This window comes from Melospiza georgiana, chromosome 3 (genome assembly GCF_028018845.1).
Source record: "Melospiza georgiana isolate bMelGeo1 chromosome 3, bMelGeo1.pri, whole genome shotgun sequence".
Taxonomy (NCBI): domain Eukaryota; kingdom Metazoa; phylum Chordata; class Aves; order Passeriformes; family Passerellidae; genus Melospiza; species Melospiza georgiana.
Window position 1 is genome coordinate 109,237,767 of NC_080432.1, and position 20,691 is coordinate 109,258,457.

At 37.1% G+C, this 20,691-nt stretch overlaps 1 protein-coding gene across 5 annotated transcripts in view; it reads right to left on the reverse strand.

Moving 5' to 3' along the window:
• The window catches only part of COL19A1 (collagen type XIX alpha 1 chain), a 178,865-nt gene that overhangs the window by 22,818 nt on the left and 135,356 nt on the right, over positions 1-20,691 (reverse strand). For all 5 annotated transcript variants that reach the window (XR_009114228.1, XM_058019508.1, XM_058019510.1 and 2 more), the window contains 18 exons: positions 18,736-18,789; positions 17,099-17,152; positions 15,776-15,865; positions 15,090-15,134; positions 14,887-14,964; positions 13,948-13,983; positions 13,793-13,846; positions 13,652-13,705; positions 11,374-11,415; positions 10,259-10,312; positions 9,372-9,425; positions 6,449-6,502; positions 5,474-5,527; positions 3,302-3,346; positions 2,644-2,694; positions 2,516-2,560; positions 1,650-1,676; positions 1,097-1,150 (listed from right to left, as the gene is read on the reverse strand). Coding sequence is in view for 4 of the 5 variants with exons in the window: in XM_058019508.1 (XP_057875491.1) it covers positions 1,097-1,150; positions 1,650-1,676; positions 2,516-2,560; positions 2,644-2,694; positions 3,302-3,346; positions 5,474-5,527; positions 6,449-6,502; positions 9,372-9,425; positions 10,259-10,312; positions 11,374-11,415; positions 13,652-13,705; positions 13,793-13,846; positions 13,948-13,983; positions 14,887-14,964; positions 15,090-15,134; positions 15,776-15,865; positions 17,099-17,152; positions 18,736-18,789 (945 nt within the window). In the remaining variant the exon portion in view is untranslated. The remainder of the gene's footprint in view (positions 1-1,096; positions 1,151-1,649; positions 1,677-2,515; positions 2,561-2,643; positions 2,695-3,301; positions 3,347-5,473; positions 5,528-6,448; positions 6,503-9,371; positions 9,426-10,258; positions 10,313-11,373; positions 11,416-13,651; positions 13,706-13,792; positions 13,847-13,947; positions 13,984-14,886; positions 14,965-15,089; positions 15,135-15,775; positions 15,866-17,098; positions 17,153-18,735; positions 18,790-20,691) is intronic.

Below are 20,691 nucleotides of genomic sequence, written 5' to 3' on the forward strand. Positions count from 1 at the left end.
AGGCATTTCTATTTTCACTTATTTGCACCACAAATATGAAATTCTGACCAAATTTAGTTAAGGAAACAATATTTCTACTTTGGGAGAGGGCCAAACACTCACTCAGCTGGTTTAATGTGATCTGATCCATTGCTTATTCCCTTTATTTAATTCCTGTCCCCACTTTGTCTCAGTTAGACCTGTAATGCCTCCCTGTGTTTGTTCATTTTGCAACCAGACTAGTCCTTTAATTGCTTGTAAATTCTAGAATTCCAGAGCAAGAACCATCTCATGTAATTTAAGCATCTAGTACAGATCTTAGATCTTGTCATTATTTAAATCTTTCACAAGATCTTAGATCTTGTCACTGACTGAGCAAGTAGGAGGAATGCACAGTGATTTTGAGAGGAAACTTTAAATTTACATTTCTTTGTGATGAAAAATAAGTTTCAGTAAAGTACTTTTGCATGAAGTCATTTAATAGCATAATTCAAAAAAGCTAAAAAACATTTCATTTGCAAAAAAATTTACTCTTTTTTTTTCCTAAATTAGAAGATATGGGGAAAATCAAACTGGTTTTGCTGACAGAAAACATATTTACAGATTTTTTTTATTTCTCTGCTAAATGTTTTATACTTTGCTATATTTAGAAATGAATACTTTTTTATCTTGACTATTTTAGCCTTTTATAAAAGCTTTTCTTTACATTCCTAATCATCTCCACAATTAGAAAGTAAAAGGCTGAGAACAAAACAGACGGACTGTAAACAAAAGATGATGTTCAAGGGGGGAACAAGAGCCATACACAGGAAAATATTAACAATATTACCCTCAATTATAGTTAGTATTCTACCAAGCATTTTACAAGGCCTCCACACACAATTTTCCATTTGCAGAAAATGAAATTTATGTTCGGTGAGTATACTATTTACACCTATGCAAAGCATGTTTTTTGCTTGTTTAAAGCAAAAACCAGAAAATACAAATAAGTATGCAAAGATTTTTCTCATAGAAACATTAACTTACACATGAAAAATAAACCAAACAAGGCTTCAGAAAACATTTAGCTGCAGATAGTGGCGACTAAGAAATCATGCCTTTTTTTAAGGAGTCCTACCTTTTCCCCTGGGAGTCCTTCCAATCCTGGTAATCCCATTGGTCCTGGGTCTCCCTGTTTTTTAATTTTTTTAAATTAAAAGATTGCATATGTTAGAATTTCTTTACTCAACATGGGAAATGTTGAAGAGCAAGCAACAGCAGATTATTTACTTGAGATTACTGTAACAGCTAACCAGTTATTAGGTAAACAGATTTTGTTATGCCTCATTTACTGATTTACAAATTAAGCTTTTCCCAGAGTCTTTGTGTGAGTATTTGGGTCAATGATTTAATTTTGATGAAAGATGTAATACAGAATTACAGAACCAGGTGCTGGTACAGAAAGATGTATTCAGCTTCCAGGCATTATGGTGAAACAAAAAAAAGAAGTTTTGTGAATTTTTTTGAAAACAAATTATTAAACTGTTTTAGAAAACTGTCTTACAACTCCATGTTTGGCTGTCACTGCTGAGAGGTTTTGGTTTGGATTTCTATATTGTCCTTCAGAAGTACCATGTGTCAAACTACTTGGAGAATTCTCTATCAAAACCAAAAAATACATACATACATACCGCTGTTCCAGGATCCCCTTTTGGACCCTGCAAAAAAACCCAAAAAACCAAGCTACATTTAAAGAAGAGCAGTTTCCATGATAAGATGGTTTTTTTAAATGACTGCATTAGAGTATAGTTTGCTAATGCAGTGCCTTAGAATCATTATTCATCCAATCCAAGCTGATTAATTTAGTACAAAATCTTAGTAATATTTTGGGTTTGTTTTGCTGTTCCAGCATACAGACAAAGACAGCTCTGTTGCTTGGTGCCAGCCCATAACTGTGGTTACCAAAGAGACAATTCATCTCTAAAACAGAACTTGCCTCTGGTGCTAAAAAGGAGGAGAATGTAAATAAGAGCACAGCATCTTTAGATCCATGGAACCAAAGCAACACTGTCCAGCTGCAAGGTACTGCATGCAGTGTGAAACACACCAGCCCTGTTTTACTTCCACAATCTAATTTCTAAGTTTTACACATTTTCCTGCACTGTAGCAACATGTAGTGAATCAGTGGCAGAACTCAGATCAGAATTCCTGAGCTTCTCATTTCTGGCACCAAATTTCACTACAGAACTATGCCTCCATGAACTATAAATACAAAATTACACATTTTTAGTATAAGAATACTTTCAATACAGGCTCCAATACCAAATTATGTACCATTTCTGCAGCCTTTACTTGCTAGGATGAAATGATTTATTCAAAATAAACCACTCTCCAAAATGGGCTAAAATGCTTGGCAAACATAAAATCACAGTATGTATGCTACATACCAATCCTTGTTAATGAAATCTTTCACAAATAAAATGCAATTCCATGCAACTAATCCTCCTCTGTTTCTATGCCCTTGGCTGCTAGAAATGAGATTTCTGGTTGCACTTACTGGAGGTCCTGGTGGACCCGGATAACTCGCGACACTCACTCCTCCCTGTAACAGCAAGTTTAAAAGTTGAGTTGGGCTAAAATTGGGTGGGGATTGAAAAAAAAGCAATTAACATTAAAGAGAAATACCTGCAGTTTATATAAGCTGCTCATTCCATTTCTTTCATTGTAAGGCATACCCTTTAAAGCATAAAAACCAAGTAAGTGTCACTTATGAATTATAAAGGCAGAACTATTGCCCTGTTCAAGTCCTGTAGTTCAGCAAAGCTGTGGTATCCTTTTTGTTCTCAATCTGCCAAAGATTCCACATACCAGAAGAACATAAGATACACACCACCACAACTTGGGGCTTTTTTTAAAATTATAAACCAAGAAACCTGTAAATCAGTGTGCATCATATTTTGATGTTTATTATTATAATTCTCCATAATAAATTTTGTGTTAGGTACTATTCCACTTAACTTAGAGTCCAGTGAGCTCCACAGACTTTCCCTAGGTTGCCTGGGCTCTCTGATCTCAGAGATCCAAGCTGTCAATTTTACTCTAATAATATTGGACTGGTTAAGTAATTTGAACAGGTTTCTTAGAGGGCTTTAGTGATCTGAACTTACTCAGTGATGAATTGAGAGGAAAAAAAGTGGAGTTGAAAACCTTTCGAAAAAAGACACTGTTACCTTCCTGCAATATTAATTTTTATTAGACCAACACTCAGTTCTTTATATTGCATTACATTTTACCCACACATTGTTCCTAATAGAAATTCAAGATATAAAACAAAATGTCTCACCGGAGGCCCAGGTGGTCCAGGTTTCCCAGGAGAACCTTCACTACCCTAGTACAGCAAGAGATTGATGTAACTCATTTACTGTAACTGGCCACATCTATTCCACACTCAAGCCATGATGACCACAATGACAACAAACAAGAGATACAGTCAATAAGAGCAGGTAATATCAAGAACAAATTCTCCTGCAGTGTTCCTGTTTTAGCTTTAGGGAAGGCATGAATCATTACTTTTTACTAGTTTTTATTTTGTTAGTTACTTGCTGCTTTATGTGCAGTAACTTCCTTATGGCAAAATAACAGTGGTAACCTGGGTTGGGAATCATTTCATGTGTACCAGGAGAGAGAAGAAGGAAAAAAAAGGAGTTATTAATATGAATTTCTAAACAACTGGCAGATAAAAGTTAACATGAATTTTATGCTTTCTTTATTATTTTGCAAAAGCCAGTCCTCAGCTGATCATTCATATGTAAATAAAGAAGAGCTACAGTTTCAGAAATTCAGTTTACATAGAAACATATTGAATATAAATTAAGATTTTTTTTTAATAATCTTCCTTACTAAGAGATATAATGAATATTTTTTTGGTTTTTACTGTAAAATATTCATCCATTGTTACCTGTATCTCTAGTCTGTTCTGCTATTGTGTACTGAATTGCTTATATTATACAGGGCATAGCTGCTGAGATTTTTACCCAGCAGAATCATGGGGTCTGTGGAGAGTAGAGCTGCAAAGTTTTCAACATAAAATTTCCCAAACAAACTTTTCAAAATATTATCACCACAATTCAGATAAATACACTGTACAACTTGGAACAAGTCTGTCAGAATTTTTCACTGGTTTTGTTGGATCTTATTTAATGTATGTCAGTGATACACTTAAGTCACAAATTTAAAATTACTGAAGTGGCAAAAATCAAGCTAAGTGCTCAATGCCAATAATTAGCTCAGCAGAAAAATATAATTCTTACTGAACATTTATACTAGGATAATTTACAAATGGCCCTGTTAATTGTTAGAAATTGTCAGCCTCCCAAGAGTGGTTTGAAGAACTTCATGGGGAATGAAAATCCTATTACTTCAGAAAGCACACTATGTGATCAATTCTCAAGTGTGTCCTAGATGAAGGACAGAGGAGAAATTTAGTGGGGCTTTATTTCAGTTTACTTCATTACTCTTCAGCCATGTCACTTTTTCCACTTTTAGAATGATGAGACACGAGCTGTAGAGCAGGGGCTTCTCACTCCCACCTGTGTGTGAGTTGTGAACAAGGAGCTATCAAAGATATGTGTTTTGCATTCAGTTAGATAAAAAGAAAAGAAGTGGGGTAAATTTCTGTTACCGTGATCTGCAAGGAGACAACCCTCATTCAAATTTTATACTGAAATAATTTCAGAGCTTTACAAAACAGTTTTCTTTCTTAGTCATACCAAAGTTTTGTGGGGAATTAGAATCCCACATGTGGATGTGGCAGTGCTATGCCTGGAAAAGCCCAGAGTACTACTGAAAGAAAAGCTGTATTCCTACACAAAATGTAGAACTTGACCCAGAAAAGATTTTGCAGCGAAGTTTGGCTCTGCAGTATTGCTCTGATTTGAAGTAATCATGAAATTGCATTTGACCTCATAATATCAAGTTTCTGATAAAAGAACATAAAAAATTTTGGAAAAAGCAGTTCTTTATATATATGTGTGTATGTATATATATATACACACACACACACACATATATATACATATTATATGCATATATAAAAGAGTGTAATATAAGTATAAAGTCAGCTCACATAATTTTTCAGAATAAGTAACACCCAATAACTTTCAGTTCTTGTACAACTGCTTTTGAATATAATATTCATAAAAGAATAAGAAGTACAGCAAGAAGTGACTAGTCAGATTGTATGTCAGAAATATATTTTCACTTTCCTAAACCTTATATATTGTGTTATGCCTAAAGAAAATTCTCTGCAAATAAAATACACAAGCACCGTACTTTAAAGTATAAGCCGATATACACAGCCCTGCTTAGGGAAAGTTGTAGTGAAACACGAATAAAAATTTGAAATTTGAAACATTTTTGTTACGATCTTATACTTGTTTAAAAGACCCCCAAAACACAGTGTAATGGGATTGCAAAACCTTCACAGACCTGTACCAAGGTTAAAAAGAAGGAATACCTTTTCTCCTTTTGCTCCAGCTGGACCGGGATGTCCAGGTCTTCCTGGGACTCCCTGCACAACACAGAATTGTTTGTATAAGTTAGGAAACAATGACACACGATATTTTTGCAGTGGCACTAAGTTTTTAAAACATGCTTTTTGGAGGCAGTTTAAACCTAATTGTACTTCTCCTTCAGGTTTAAATATTTCTCTTCTCTTTGATACAACAGCTGTGTCCTCCTGATAAGTCCTTTGAAGGGTAAAACACGTCTTGACCATTGCATTTTCACCTTGGCAAATTAAATGTGGTGACCCTAACTGGCACATCTTGATCCAGCTGAGAATCACATTTTACTGCTAAATGCCAATTAATGTATTCCACATTAAACTTCTTAAATGTGCTACAATTTTTGAAAGAAGTATTAGTATTGTCATGAAGCCTAGGAATGAATAATGATCATACTAACTAATGTCATTCCCATATGTAGAAAAGAACATTTGAAAACATTTCAAAGAGGACCTCTCCCATTAATTCCAACAATTTTAATGATATATTTCAGTGTCTTTAAATATTGTCAGCTTTTTCTCATTCTTTGGTTTTGAATTGTGAAACCAAGTAATTACTTGGCTTTTGCACTAAGTTTTTTTTCAGAATGAGTAGCTGGAATTATTTTTAGGTTTTATTACTAACATGACCCTAACTTGGGTAAAAATACACATTTAACTGCACGTTTGCACATCATAAATCATGTAACTTCACAGATTCTCTAGTAATGTCAAAACTTCAAATCTATTTAAGTTCCATAAACGTTGAGTCCAGACAATTATGGTATTTTCAGTAACATCAACAGCAGTGTAGTTTACTTCACTAGCATCAGAATGGGTAAGATTTTATTATTAATCTCCTAAAAGAGAAAAGAAAGGACTAGATCTAGGCAGTTCTAGCAAGCCCTACAGAAACAAATGAGATCACAGGTGATACCACACACTTACGGATGGGCCACTGGGTCCTGACACACCTGGCAGTCCAGGAGCACCTTGGAGACCCTGGAGATTAAAAGAGCACATGTCTAGTTCCTCTCCACTTATACTTCAAAAATACTTATATTCAGCATGTCCAGCAGTACCATACCTGCATTACAATGTATTTTCTTCTAAAATGTAGGCCTTATTTTTAGTAATGTCTATAAAATAACCACCCCACCAGGTGGGGAAGAGAATCAGGTTATCATTGAACCAGGTTAGAGGCAACTTCTTTCTTGAGTGATAAACACCACTTGTCCTTCAAACTTTCACATTTTTAGCCTATATTTTGTAAATAGTTTTGTCCTTAGTTGTGCAGATAAGAACAGAAGTCAAGCTTTTCCTTAGAGATTAATATTCTATTTTCTTTTATTAAAAGGTGCCTTTTTTTTTCTGGTGAGAAGACACTTAAGCAGGCTTGTCACTATTACCTGATGCTATCGAAATGAAGTGGTACTTTCTGCCTCATTTTTGGTTTGGCTTTTTGGTAATTGAACATGACATTTTACATAGTATTTAATGATCTCCTTTCCTGCTTGTATTCTATTTGATTGTCTGAAAATCAATGGACTCTAGTATCCACTTACTAAACATAACAGCTGTGCAGCTCACTGCGGTGGATGGAGGTGGGATTTGAGACAAGCCTGTGTGGCACTGAGTGTCTTTCCTCTGCCACACCAGGCTCAGGTGTGATTTTAGACATGTGAAAGTGATGTACCAATGAGAGCTAACACTCTTGGTTCTCCCTATAATCCACAAAGAGAAATGGATTCTTCCAAGCAGTGATTGATTTCATCTGTCCATTCTCTGACAAGAAAAATCCCCTCAGAAAAAGTGCATTTCTCATTTGAAATGCAGTGTTTAAGAAGGAATGGCTAAGGAGGCAGCCTAGAAAGCCACAGTGGTCAGGAACCCCGAAATTGGTGCTCTGAGGGGGAGACTGAGGGAAGAAATTTGGCGAGAAATAAATCAGCAAAAATGTAGAGATGGAGAGATATTGATTTTTCTTTCTTGCTCCTACACACAGAGAACATTGATCCACTTCTGCAGCTTTTCAGAGTGGCAAGGTAAAAGCTAATGTGCTCTCTGCTCCTTTTGAACTCCTTTAGTCTGATGGTACATTTACATGAAAAATTAATATGAAACCAAAGGAACATCTTCTGTAATTCTTACTATTGATATTAAAAAAAACCTCTCCTGGAAAAAAGAAGTGCTTTGAAAATGAAGATAACAAGTTCACCAAAGATTAAAGGGTGATTGGAAAGCCTATGGAAGTTAATGAGCATATTTCAAAGGGCTTCAGGTAGGCCTCTCTCTCTTTCTTCCCATTTCTTCCCATTCCAATAAATGATCAAAATAAAAATATTGAAATTTGTAAAAAGAAGTTACTTTTAAAATGTTTTCATACATGTTTCTGAAAAGAAGTTTCACTTTCACCCTCACATCATATCCAAAAGTTGCTGCAAAACATTGAAAATATCAGAGCTCACCAGCTCTTAAAAGGTGAAGAAACATATGAATGATGAACTTATTAACACAGCATTAATGAAAAATATACAATGAATTTGCTCTAGACTCCTTTGAAAAAATCTGCCAGACATAAAGTTGCTGTTACCTTATAACTTCTTAATTCCATGCAGTATCTTCTTTATGTCTCATCTGTTTAATAGTATTTGAATTGTCAAAATTGTTTTGCTAATGCCTCATTCCTCCTAGGGCTGACTGCTAAAGGTATCCCATATGGCACACAAAGTATGTGTTACCCTCCCATTTATTTTTTAAGTAAAATTATGAATGAAATTTGCTTTTGGCTGCCCCATCCTTTTAGGGAATATGTTCTGAATTCCACCTCAGGGGGCACATGAGGTGTGAGGTCTATATATCGTCACCTAAAACCAAATATATATGTAAAATATATATGTAATGAGCTCTATGTGTATCATATAAAAGCAAAGAAAAAAATAAGCATGATACTTTAGGCTGACAACATGCTAAATTCTGGGGCAAAACAGTAGCAGGAGCTGCATCTTTTTTTTCCACATACAATTGTGTACTTTTGTAAGCCAAGAATACTGATAAACACATATTTTTGGGAAAATATTCTCCTATTCTACTACTCTTTAAAAATTCTTAAGATATCATGGTCTTAGTGCTGTGAAATGTGAAATGCTTATAAAGAATTACAAACCCCTCAATCAATACACTCTAAATTCCTTCTGTATTTTCTAGGTGCTGTGTCTTGTAACCAGCACTCCTAAATTAAAATAGACATGTTTAATCCCAGTTAAGTAGTCTGGAGTTTCAAAGTGCTCACCACATACTTTTTAATGGCTTACTTATTTTAAGTCCTCAGTTGGCTAAGGCCACTAAGAAATTCATTTATTTATCCAGATTAATTTCCTTAATGGCTTCTGCTGTGGTGGCTTCTCTTTTTTTTTTTTTCTTCTTTTGCACTGATAGTGTTCTTCAAATGTTAACTGCAAATATTTCAATTGAAAATGAAAGCTATAGCAGCTATTTTGGATTTGGCACCACAAGTCATTTGGCTTTTTTTCCTTCTCCATAAAGACATAATGATAACTCTAAGAATGTAATATAAGATGAAAAATATTGTAAATACTTTAAATTCAGCCTATTAAAATATTTTTCAGTTTCCACTTAATAGTAGTTGCTGCTATTACTGTTCACATCAGATTATTTGCCTAATGGGAAGTTTTCAAAAGTGAATTCTAAAGGGGAACTACCAAAATGAAAGCAAATACGTTATAGACATGAAGTATTTTCTGAAAATATTTGGCATTAGCCTATTTATTGCTAACATTCTGTGCATTTAATTTTCAGTCTAGGTCTTTACTCAGGTTCAGATAAGAATGTAGAAATGAAGTAATTTTACCTCATCGCCCTTTTCCCCCACAAGCCCAGGAAATCCACGTTCACCTTTGCTTCCCTATGAAAACATAACATTCAAACAAATATTTTCTATTACAGAACAATGAATTTCATGCTCTGTAGGGCGTTTTATATACACTCAATAAATGCTAGCAGGACGCCCTTACAGCCATAGTACATAAAACATAAAGCAAAGGATCAAAACCATCTGAAAACTTCCAAATAAACCTCCCCACAAGGTGAAAAGAAATGAGTGGTTTGTTCCTAGGAGGCAAAATACTCAAAAGACCTTAGAGTCTTTTGAGTCACCAAGCACCAAAGAGCTTGAGTGCTTGCTGAAATGGAGAAAGTTCACTTCCATGGAATTAGTCTCGATGACAGGAACTATCTATATCTCAAACCATGTGGCTTTTTATCTGATTCCAGAGAAGCAGGATTTTGATTGATGCCAGGGACCCTTCAAGGCCAGGGAAATGGCTGTGCTGCTCCCAGGGGAACAGGGGCAAGGGCACAGGGTGGCCCAGCTGTGTTGCACACGAGGGAGACAGGGGAAGTTTGCCTCTTCACTGCAGGATTCTCACCCAAAATGAGTCCAGAGATAGCAAGGCACTGCTGGGCACTCAGATCTGAGCCAGCTTTAATGGAGGCATGACACAGAAAAGCTCTCTGGGCCTGGGACTCAACTCAGGCTATTTTGCTCACTCAACTTAGACAAAAGGCAAACTGACACATGAAGAGGCCTGAAACATAAAAATCATTTGAACTTTTAGGTTGCCCAATGCCACAGGGATACGGGTGAGACAAAAAAGTCAAGTCTCACAAAGGTAAGAATCTGTCTTTTTGCTTTTAACAAGATCCAAACCAATGAAAAATACACTCTTCAAAACTTACTTTTGGTCCTTCTCTGCCAGGAATGCCTGGAGGACCTCTTGTGCCAGGATCACCCTGTGGAGCAGACAGAAGATGAAGTGACAAATAGATGTTTTTATGACATAGATTTGATCCATGCAGACTGATCCATGCATACTGCTTCCTTCCTGTCCTTCTGACCAAGCCTCTGTTTTTAACCCAAAGCTTCTCTTCAGTCCTTGCTCTCTTCTAAACCATTTACTTGCTCAGGGAGAATTCCTTGTTTTCCTCCCCATCTCTCACACTCTACTCAAACCATGCTAACACATTTTTAGCTTTACTTTGGATAGCCCCAGACACACCTGTGTTTAGCTTTGAGCATCTTCCTTTCAAGGACTAGTTAGAGATGAAGGCTACTGGTTACTCTCTCCAGCTTCAAATCTGTAGTTATTTAAAAGTAAATGACCCCTGCATTGCTGAGAGAAGCATTTGCCAGCTAAATTGCAGTATACAGAAGTGCTAGCCCAAAACCCTGAGAAATGAAGAATGAAGCTTAAAGAAGCAGCAAGAGAGAGAGCTCTGACAAGAAAAGCATGTACAGCAGAAAGGCAGCACAATTACAATCAAAAGGAAAGACTTAAAATAAATCAAATTTGGAAACGAGAAAGTCAATAAACCCTAAGTAGATGTATTAATAAAGGAAAGAAGAAATGATGTGAGCTTTTCATATTGAAATTCTCCTGAGCACAGTTTTCAATTTGAAATATTGCAGAACACTCCAAATTTCATTATTTTCAAAATAATATCTTAGAAATTCTAGACTATTTTTCCCATTTGTATATTACTGAAATTAATGCTACAAACTGAAGTGAAGAACAAAGTATATTTGTAGCAATTCATACTTTGGGCTGGATATGCTGAATAGGCCCTTGCTGGCTACCATCTCCCTTGCTGTTCTAACACTATTTTCAAAATTTCTATAAAATTCATTTCTGGAGTATTTTTAAAAAGAAAACAAAAAAATTTAAAAAATATCGCAATGCTATTTTAGGCTAGCCCTGTAAGTCAGAACTGAACCTACAGAAGCTCTCAAGTTCACATTTGTTTAAAAAGCATGTTTATAGCAAAAAAAGACATTTCATCTCTGAAAAATTTACCTTCAGTACAGCACCCATGTCTCCCACAAGTGGAAGTGCAACCTGAAATTAAAAAAGGCATCTGCAGTTAATGTTTTACAAAGCACTATTGATTCTGATGTGTTTTCATTGCTTCTAAACTTTGTATCATTACACATAGAGCTGATTTTATATATATATACATGTTGGTTTAATCTACTTTTTAATGAAAAGTCAAAAGAAAAAACAGGTTTTCAGATATAGTAAATATCACAGTCTACCCAACTTACTGATTGTAATTCTTAACTGTAAATGCAATGAAATGTCTCAAACCATGACAACAGCCTAACTCCTGAACATACTAATATTGTTTTTGTAGCATATCAGCAACAGCTCAATGTTACTGGAATGCCTTGTACTCTCACCTGATTATCTTCAATTGCTTTCCTCCTCCTTTCTCCTAGGCTTTGACTCTACTGTCATCTGTAGTACAAATTCTGGAGATGCCAAAGCTAACTTCAATAAATTAGCTCAGATACTGGAAATAATTCAGCTACAGCAACAAAAGCAGCATATGTAATATTTTCCCTGCATTTAAGCATTAATAATTAGCGTGCAACTCCTTGGTGCCACTGCTAAATTGCTACCAATACTAAAGCTGAGCCATTTAAATATCAGTCAGTGGATCTATACTGTACTGAAACAGATCCCAGATTTCCAAGACCTGCCATTAAATTTATCTGTAAAGACTCCCTGTTAAAAACTCATTGCCATGGTTGTCATCAGCTTCATTCACAGACTCTCCAATTACTAATTCTCTTTTTTCTGACAATTCCTAAATCTAAAATCATATCTATCCTGGGCATACGATAAAATTAGACACATTCAAAACAAGCTAACTTTTTTTTGTTTAGCATGTTTCAATTCTTTCAATCTTAAAGAATAAAAATAAAATATAAGCACTTTCTTTAGCATATTCCAAAGACTGCCAGTTAAAAGCAATGAGTGTCAAAGATCAGCTCAAGAGATGCACTGCTGAATATAATTAACCAGAAATATAATCAGCACGCTGTCTGTAGGGTGGCATAACCACCTTTGAAAGCATGCCAAGTTGTTTGTTAGGGTGAGACAACACCACCTAGCACAAGTTGAGGACATTGTTATGTAAGGTGTGAGCCCATCCTCTGCACAGAGGTAAACTGTACAGGATCAGCTGCTCTTAAAAACCATTTGACAAGACTTGAAAGCAAAAACCTACACGGCCTGACTTTTCACCCTTCTCCTCAGGACCTTTTTCAGCTAGGCAGGCTATTACCATATCACCTGTTGGTCTTCCTACTGGACTAGAAGTGTAATTTCCCCAGCCTCTCCCCTTTTCTAATGTTATTTTAGCTGCTCTATCAATGTCTGGCACAGACCCCAAACCCTGAGTGTGGAAGGGTCCTCACCCCAGCTGCACAGGCACACGTGTACGAGACCAAGCCAAGTGCATTTGTGCCACACAGCTCCCCTGCTCTGGGTGTAAGGCACGTCCAGCCTGGCTGCAAACACACTCTCCAGAGCCACACACCTGTGTGTTGTTCTCTCAATAAGTGTATGAATTATGCTGGGATTTTGGGAGTGTTAAAATGGTCTTAATTCTCCAGATTCACTCCTGCTTGCTACATCTCCCTGGAAAAATTTTTTTTCCAAAGAAAAGAGTATTTCAAGAGAGCAAAAGGCAATAATTGTCCTGTTTGTGAGTTTTACCATTTAGACCTGTCTGTTTAATAGCAGCATCAAACATTTTACTTACATTTAGTTTACAATGTGCTGTGCATTCCAGACTTATTCTACTTATGGATTTTGGCTTTCATTATTAAGCACTTTATCCTCATCTCTCTTGAGTTAAATCTTATTGACTTCAGACAGCCTCTGAATTTTGATTACATCTTCAAAAAGCAAGTAATCTTTCCCACTCCAAATTCAGAATTTTATCTACTTACCCAAATGAAATGAAATCACTGACAAGAACTGAGAATGGGGGAGACCTCTCTTTTCAAGTTTGAGAATAATCTGCTAAGTGACACTCAGCTCCATGATTTTTGATAAGCATTAACTACATGGTAATTAATTCTAAGCTTAAGGAAACATCATGATGACACTCTCGGTTTTACTGAGCCCAGGTACATAACATGGCTGTTTTCTGTCTTTCCCAAGTAAGTATTTCTACTTTATCTTCATATCACTGGTTCTTCTAGGCTTGCTGTGCTATCTCACGTCATAAAAATTTAATATATTTGCACCAAAGCAAATGCAAAAGCTTTCCCTGTATACGTACAGGATCACCTGGAGGGCCTGGTAGTCCTGGCTTTCCATCTCTTCCTGGAGTGCCCTAGAAACAAATGGAAAACTTGAGGGCCTAAATCCTTGATGAGGCACACATTACTTTTTCTTGTATATATATAAAACTGTCACTTACATTAATACCAGGGGTACCTGGAGCTCCTGGCAATCCTGGAGGTCCCCTAGGGCCCTAAGAGCATGAAAGGTCATTTAGGATATAAGAATACTTTTCCTGCAAAACTCTTAAACTGAAGTACTGTTTTTGAATCAAAGAGAAAACTTATACCCTACCTGCACACCTGCTGATCCAGTTGGACCTATAGGACCCTGTAAGAAAACTCCAAATAATCAGTAGTTACACTTTCTGGGATAAGGGAGATGAACTTCACCTAAAAATGCCGAATGTGGGATGTTTGTGCAGTTTTCACTTTGAGAAAGGCTTACTTTAAGATTTGGCTTTAGATCCACATGTAATTTTGCCAAAGTTAGAGACCTCAAGACTTTGCAAATGCCCATTTTTTAGGGCAAGCATTTCCAAAAATTAATGATCTGTAGTGAAACTTGGTATTTAGCAAGAAGATTCATTAAAAAAGCTAATGAGCAGTTGAATAGAAACAGATAATTTACATATAAATGGGTAATTTAAAAAATTCAGATTAGAAAATATTGTAACTGAAAATATTATCTTTAAGTATTATTATTTTAGATTAAGACATTCAGGGTGAATGCCTAGTCACCTTTCACAAATATTTTCCCTTTATACCAGAGCACTGTCCATAAACTGAATTGTATCAGGTGATACACATTGGTTGACTGAAGAGAGATTGCCTCAGTGGAGAGGCAGAGATTGTTTCACTGGAGTAAAACTCCTGCAATAACATGTACCTCCTACCAGGTACACCATCAACATCAGCAATTCTTTTTACTGCAGACTCTGAAGGCACTGCAGGTGGCTTTATTTAAAGGCATTAAAAAGAAAGAAACCTGGGAAACAAGCAGAATAACTGAAACAGTTATTGCAGTAAAATGATTTACTATGAATGCCTCAGATGTTTGTGCCAACTTGCTGCATGTTTGAACTTAAACTGCAGAGCAACCCTTGAAGCAAACTGGGAGCTGGGAGTCAGGCCAGAAGGGAGTTCATGGCTTTTTATTGTGCTCTGTTTGCCCATTGCAGTTGCTCAGTGATGAACAGCAAGAAGCCCAAATTCTGGGTGCTGGTTTACTTACTGGTGATCCCTGAATGCCTATTCCAGGGGGCCCCATCTCCCCAGGTGCTCCCTGTACACCAGGTAGTCCTCTTTCTCCCTGTGAAAGGTACAAGGCTTTCCATCACAAAAGCTCTGAAAATGCAAACTATCATATTATCTTTTTATAAAATAAAATAAAATTTTAAAATATTTTTAGGAACAGAAATAATGTATTTGGCATACCTTTGGACCCCTTGGACCTGGGTTTCCAGGAACACCGGTGGGACCCTAAAAGAAACCCAAAACAAAACAAAACAGGAAAAAACCAAGACAAAAAAAAACAAATTATGTTTTGAAATCCAAGAGACTAGATAAATTTAATGGCCAAAATTAGCAAGCCCTTAGAAATAAACTGTGACAAGTTTACATATCTTCTTTGTTAGTGCCAGTGTCACTAGGATCATTTGTGATACTTACACTATCTCTAGACCACACTAGCAGACTAATAGACTTACACTATTTCTATATTTTAGTGCACTTATAATACCACTGTAAAATATATTTTGATTTTGAAATTGCAATTAAAAATACTTGCTTTGTGGATTTTAACTGGAAGTGACTAAGTTTAGACTAGTTACTAGGAAGAAATTCTTTACTATGAGGGTGGAAGCACTGGAACAGGTTGCTGAGAGAAGTTGTGGATGTCTCATCCCTGGAAGTGTTCAAGGCCAGGTTGGATGGGGCTTTGGACAGCCTGCTCTAGGGAGAGATGTGCCCTGCCTATGGAAGGGGGTTGGAACTAGATGAACTTTAAAGTATTTTCTAACACAAACCATTCTGTGATTTCTTCCATTGCACAGTGAGAATTCTTTCCCAGTTGCCCCTGCAGAAAATAAAGTCAGGAGAGACTTTTCAGATTATGGACTTACTGGTGTTCCAGGCAGACTTGGTCCAGGAGGCCCCATATCACCTTTTGGACCTGGATGTCCAGGTGGTCCCATAATCCCACCAGGGTCACCCTACAATATAAATTTGAATCACTAACAGAAATGTGAGGATTTTTCCCTATGAAAAATCTCTAAATATTATCAAGTTTATCATAGAAAGTGACAGTACTTTGAAAAGATATAGAGAAGAAAAAATACCCTCATATTTTCCTTCAAAAAGTTACAGAATTGGAGACATGGGTCATAGAACCATCAACAATAACCAGCATTCTCTTGGTTTTCCATGCTTGCAATGCATCTGATCTACATTTCTTGTTCCCCAGGCTCCTAATATGCAGGTTGTCATTAAACTCTGCCAACTAATTCATAACAACAGCTGAAACAACAGCTGTCTCTCCCAGCTATCAAACACTAGTGCTAAACCTGGGGTCTTGAGTGTATTCCTCTTTACACCTCTGCTCTTATTTCAATACAAGCAATGTCTCTTGTTCCCCATGGCTAAACTCTGCTGTTTATGCAGTAAAATTGAGCCTTTTGTTATGCTGGCCTCTTGTCCCTTGCAGGCTCCTGCAACACCCTTTCTGATTTTTTCTGAACCACCATGTCCCATTTTGCAAAATGAGTATATTTTTTGTCCTTGTTCCAGTTATTTCTTTTGCCTTTCTTTCAGCTCACTTCAGACTACAGTTTATTGGTTTCCCTGGTACCCCATAATGTATAAATACCACAACACATCCCATAGCTCAGAGCATACCTGTATATCCTCATTTTTTCTCCTTCTTTACATTTAGTATATACACACACATAATTTTTAGTCCTGGCTGACGGAGATGAATTCTAACTAAGGGATTTCTACACAGCAAAATACAATGTCCTAAGGAGATCCAGCCTTAGCTTACATGTGAGCCAGTGTAGCTGCCCTAGAGCTCTGCCAAGAAGAATATGTCTGACTGTGAAGTGGGATTTTAGTCTGGGTAGGACACTACCCTGCAAAGGTTGTTCTGTAGTCAGGACCTGAAGTGACATTTCTGCACAGCCCAGATCTAAGGGCACAGTCCAATCTCTTTGAAATATTACTTGAATTATTCATCTAAAGAGCAACTGGGTTGCCAAACTGGCCTGAACCATCTCCAGGTGCAGAGATATTTCTTCTCCAAGACACAGGGGGTTGCTGCTGGTACATTTTAAAATCACTTCACACAGCAGCCACACAGATGCACTACAGAAGAATGGAAGGTTTCTCTCAAAGTAAAAATTTAAAATGCTTTAACATATCAAGCTTAATGAAAAACACTTAAAACATACCTTGTCTCCTTTAATTCCTGGGTTTCCTGGTACCCCAGGATCTCCTGGTAAGCCCTGGAATCAATAAAAATATAACTGTACATTTTTATAGCTATTCCCTTAATGGTTATATAAAAGCAGAGATGAAAACCAGTTTACACTGGAATATTTACTGTGCATTAGTAATGACTCCAAATGTTAAAGACTATAAGTTAATGAATGCCTCCATAATTAAATATATAAATCATTTTTCTTTAAGTTAAAATGTAATAATCAAGATTATTTTCTGGACCCTACTGAGGAGAATTGCAGAGACAAAATGGTTTATTTCTTCTATTTCAAAGTAATTCCAAGTCTTGAAAATCAACTGTTTTTTCAAGGAAAGAAGTAGCACATAAAAACTTGAATTTTAAGTAAGTGTCTCATCTCTTTTGCCCATGGAGGGCTGCATGATTTCCCGTACTAGTTAATTATTCAAACTGGTATCTTAAAAGCCTCAATTAATTTCTAATAGTTCACATTAGTTAATCCAACAATTCCTTTTAAATGTTTTAGATATGTAATGGACAGTCAAACATTTTCACTAAATAAAGTATGTTCCAGCCTTTCTTTTGTCTAAATCTTCTCATCTTTCACAATTTGATTTTAACTTCAGTATTTTCCCTTTTCCTTTTCATGAAGGATTTTTATAAATGCAGAGAAATGAAGATAAATGAAAAAGATTAAAATCTAAATAGAAACTATTAAATAACAAGTAAGGCTTAATTGGGTTCTTTCACAATACTGCAACAAATACAGAAATTTTTTTCCATGACCGTTCAATGTTATTCAACCAACTATTTAGTCAAGCATTTTGTTAAGAATACCAGTAATTTTCACAGTAAAGGATAAAATTGCCCAAACTGAACAGTAAAATCTTAGTATGAAACTTAAGCTGGACTGGAAAATGAACTCTCTAAGAAAAAGACAAGGAAACACATATTGTTTTAATTTTTCTTCTCAGTGTAAAACACAGTTTTGTGTACACTGACATATGACAGATGACAACATTTTCATGCCAGTAGTGAATGTTCAGCAGCTGTGTTTGCTTTCTCTGCTGCATTCTGTACTTAGTACAGACAGCTACTCATTTCACCCAGGCATCCAAACTAGAAGCATAAGAAAGAAAGTACCCTAATGAAGAATATTCTGCTTATACCAACACAAAATCATTATGGAAATGAAAATTTATGCTTACTGATCATGGCCTACCCTATCCATTTTTGATATTGGTATAAAATACATACAGCCTCTCCTCTCTCTTCTTTTCTAAGGATTTCCCAAATTTTTTTTTAGTTGGGCCAAGCTCAAGTGGTTTCTTAGGAAAGAAAGAAGTAATCCTTATCTGCTAGATGACTCTTTGACAATGTAATTTAATGTAAAAAGTAACCCCAATATCCAGATCCACTCCAGGCTATCAAACAGTGTAAGAAGCACGATATAGATGGTTTACTGAAACTCAAGATAATGGCCTGTTGAGGGAGGCATCCCATCCTACTGTGCTTCAACCTCTGATAGCTGCAGCACCACCCACAAAGGAGCAGCTATGGTGACTTCTGTGGCACTGCTTCACTGTGCACACACCCCAGCTACAGCTGGAGAAACGGCACAATACATACAGCTTCTCCTGGCAGTCCCCTGGGTCCAACAGGTCCTGGAGGGCCTTGCAGTCCCTGTGAAATGATATAATACACACCTGAGGTAAAAGTCAATCAACTACTGCAATATGGTGTAAAGCATTCTTATATGTAAATATATTAAAACATCAGGCATTTAGAATTGCCTTCCACATGGAGTAAGAAGTAGAGAGTTTGCTCATTCTCCCTTACTCTAACATTTAGTTCTGTAAGTCTTGTGGACGGATATGTACAAAATCCAAAGTATGTATATAAAGCAAATACAAGTAAATACAAAGGGAACAGCTAAAGGGAAAGACATAAAAAAAGAACAGATCAAGATTTCAAGGATCATTTTTACGACAACAATTTCGAGGCTTCTATAGCCACATCCATTCTCACTGGGTCTTCTTTTCATGATCTAAAAATTAAAATACTATCCAACATGAGTACTGTTGGGTGGCAGTTAGATTTAATATTTCTAATTCTATCTGTGTTTCATACAATTCAAGGCATCATGAGAGATTCTCAAGAACGTTTGTGCTTCAGTTACTTTTTTCACGGAATCACACAATTGTAGAATGGGTGAAGTTGGAAGCAACCACAGTGGGTTGTCTGGTTCAACCTTCCTGCTCAAGCAGGGTGATTCTAGAGCACATTGCAGTTTCTTTCAATGAGGGACACTCCACAACCTCCCTGCGCAATTTGTTCCATTGCTCAGTCACCCACAGAGTAAAGAAGTTCTTCCTCATGTTCAGGTGGAATTTCCTGTGCATCAGTTTCTGCCCATTGCCTCTTGTTCTATTGCTTGGCACCACTGGTAAGAGCCTGGAAACCTCATCACCACTTATAAACAGTGATGAGGTGTACTTCTTTTCTCAAGGCTGAACAAGTCCAGCTCCCTCAGTCTTTCCATGTAAGGGAGATGCTCCAATCCCTTAATCATCTTTGCTCTCCACTGGATCTGCTCCAAGAACTCCATGTCCCTTTTGTTCTGAGGAGCCCAGAACTGGACACAGTACTCCAGATGTGCCTCACCAGGGCTGAACAGAAGGGCAAGATCACCTGCCTCACCCTGCTGACCATGCTTTTCCTAATGCACCCCAGGACACCACTGGCCTTCTTGTCCACAAGAACACTGCTGGCTCATGGTGCTGTCCACCAGGGTCTGCAGGTCCTTCTCCAAAGAGCTGCTCTCCAGCAAGTTGTCCCCTATGGGTATTCCTCCCCAGGTACAGGACCCTACACTTTCCTCTGTTGAGTTTCAGACAGTTGTCTGCCCATCTCTCAAACCTGTCATGTCCCTCTGAAGGGCTGCACAGCCCTCTGGGGTATTGGCCTCTCCTCCCAGACTTTGTGTTGTAGGGAACTTGCTGAGGATGCCTCTGTTCCTTCATCCAAATCCTTGATGAACCAACTAAACAAGACTGGGCCCAGTACTGAACCCTGGGGGACACCACCATGGACAGGCCTCCAGCCAGACCCTGTGCCATGATTATGAGCCTCTGGTATTTGCTGTTCAGTTCTGAATCCACCTCGCTGTCCACTCATGCAGGCCACACTTCCTGAGGTTTGCCTGTGAGGACAGACTCAAAGCCAGGCCATGACTGCTGTAACATTTCCTGCTGCCTCACAGGACTAAACAAAGGAGCTGCTCAAGTACTGGCAGTGATTGCTCCTTGCCTCACTAAGCATAAAGAGAATTCACCCAGCTACCAGAGGATTTCTAATTGCAAAATGGGTGCTCATATTCTCAAGTGACAAAATAACACCTGAGTGTTGCTTGAATATTCCTTTCTGTGTGACGCTGAGAGCAACAAGAACTTAATGTATAATGTAAATTTTATGTAAAATAGTCATGATCCAAGCACAAACTTTTGATATAAATTATTTGCATTCTTTGCCCATTAATACTAGCTAAAGAGTTGATAGCTTCAGTGTCCTGTTATATAACAGCAT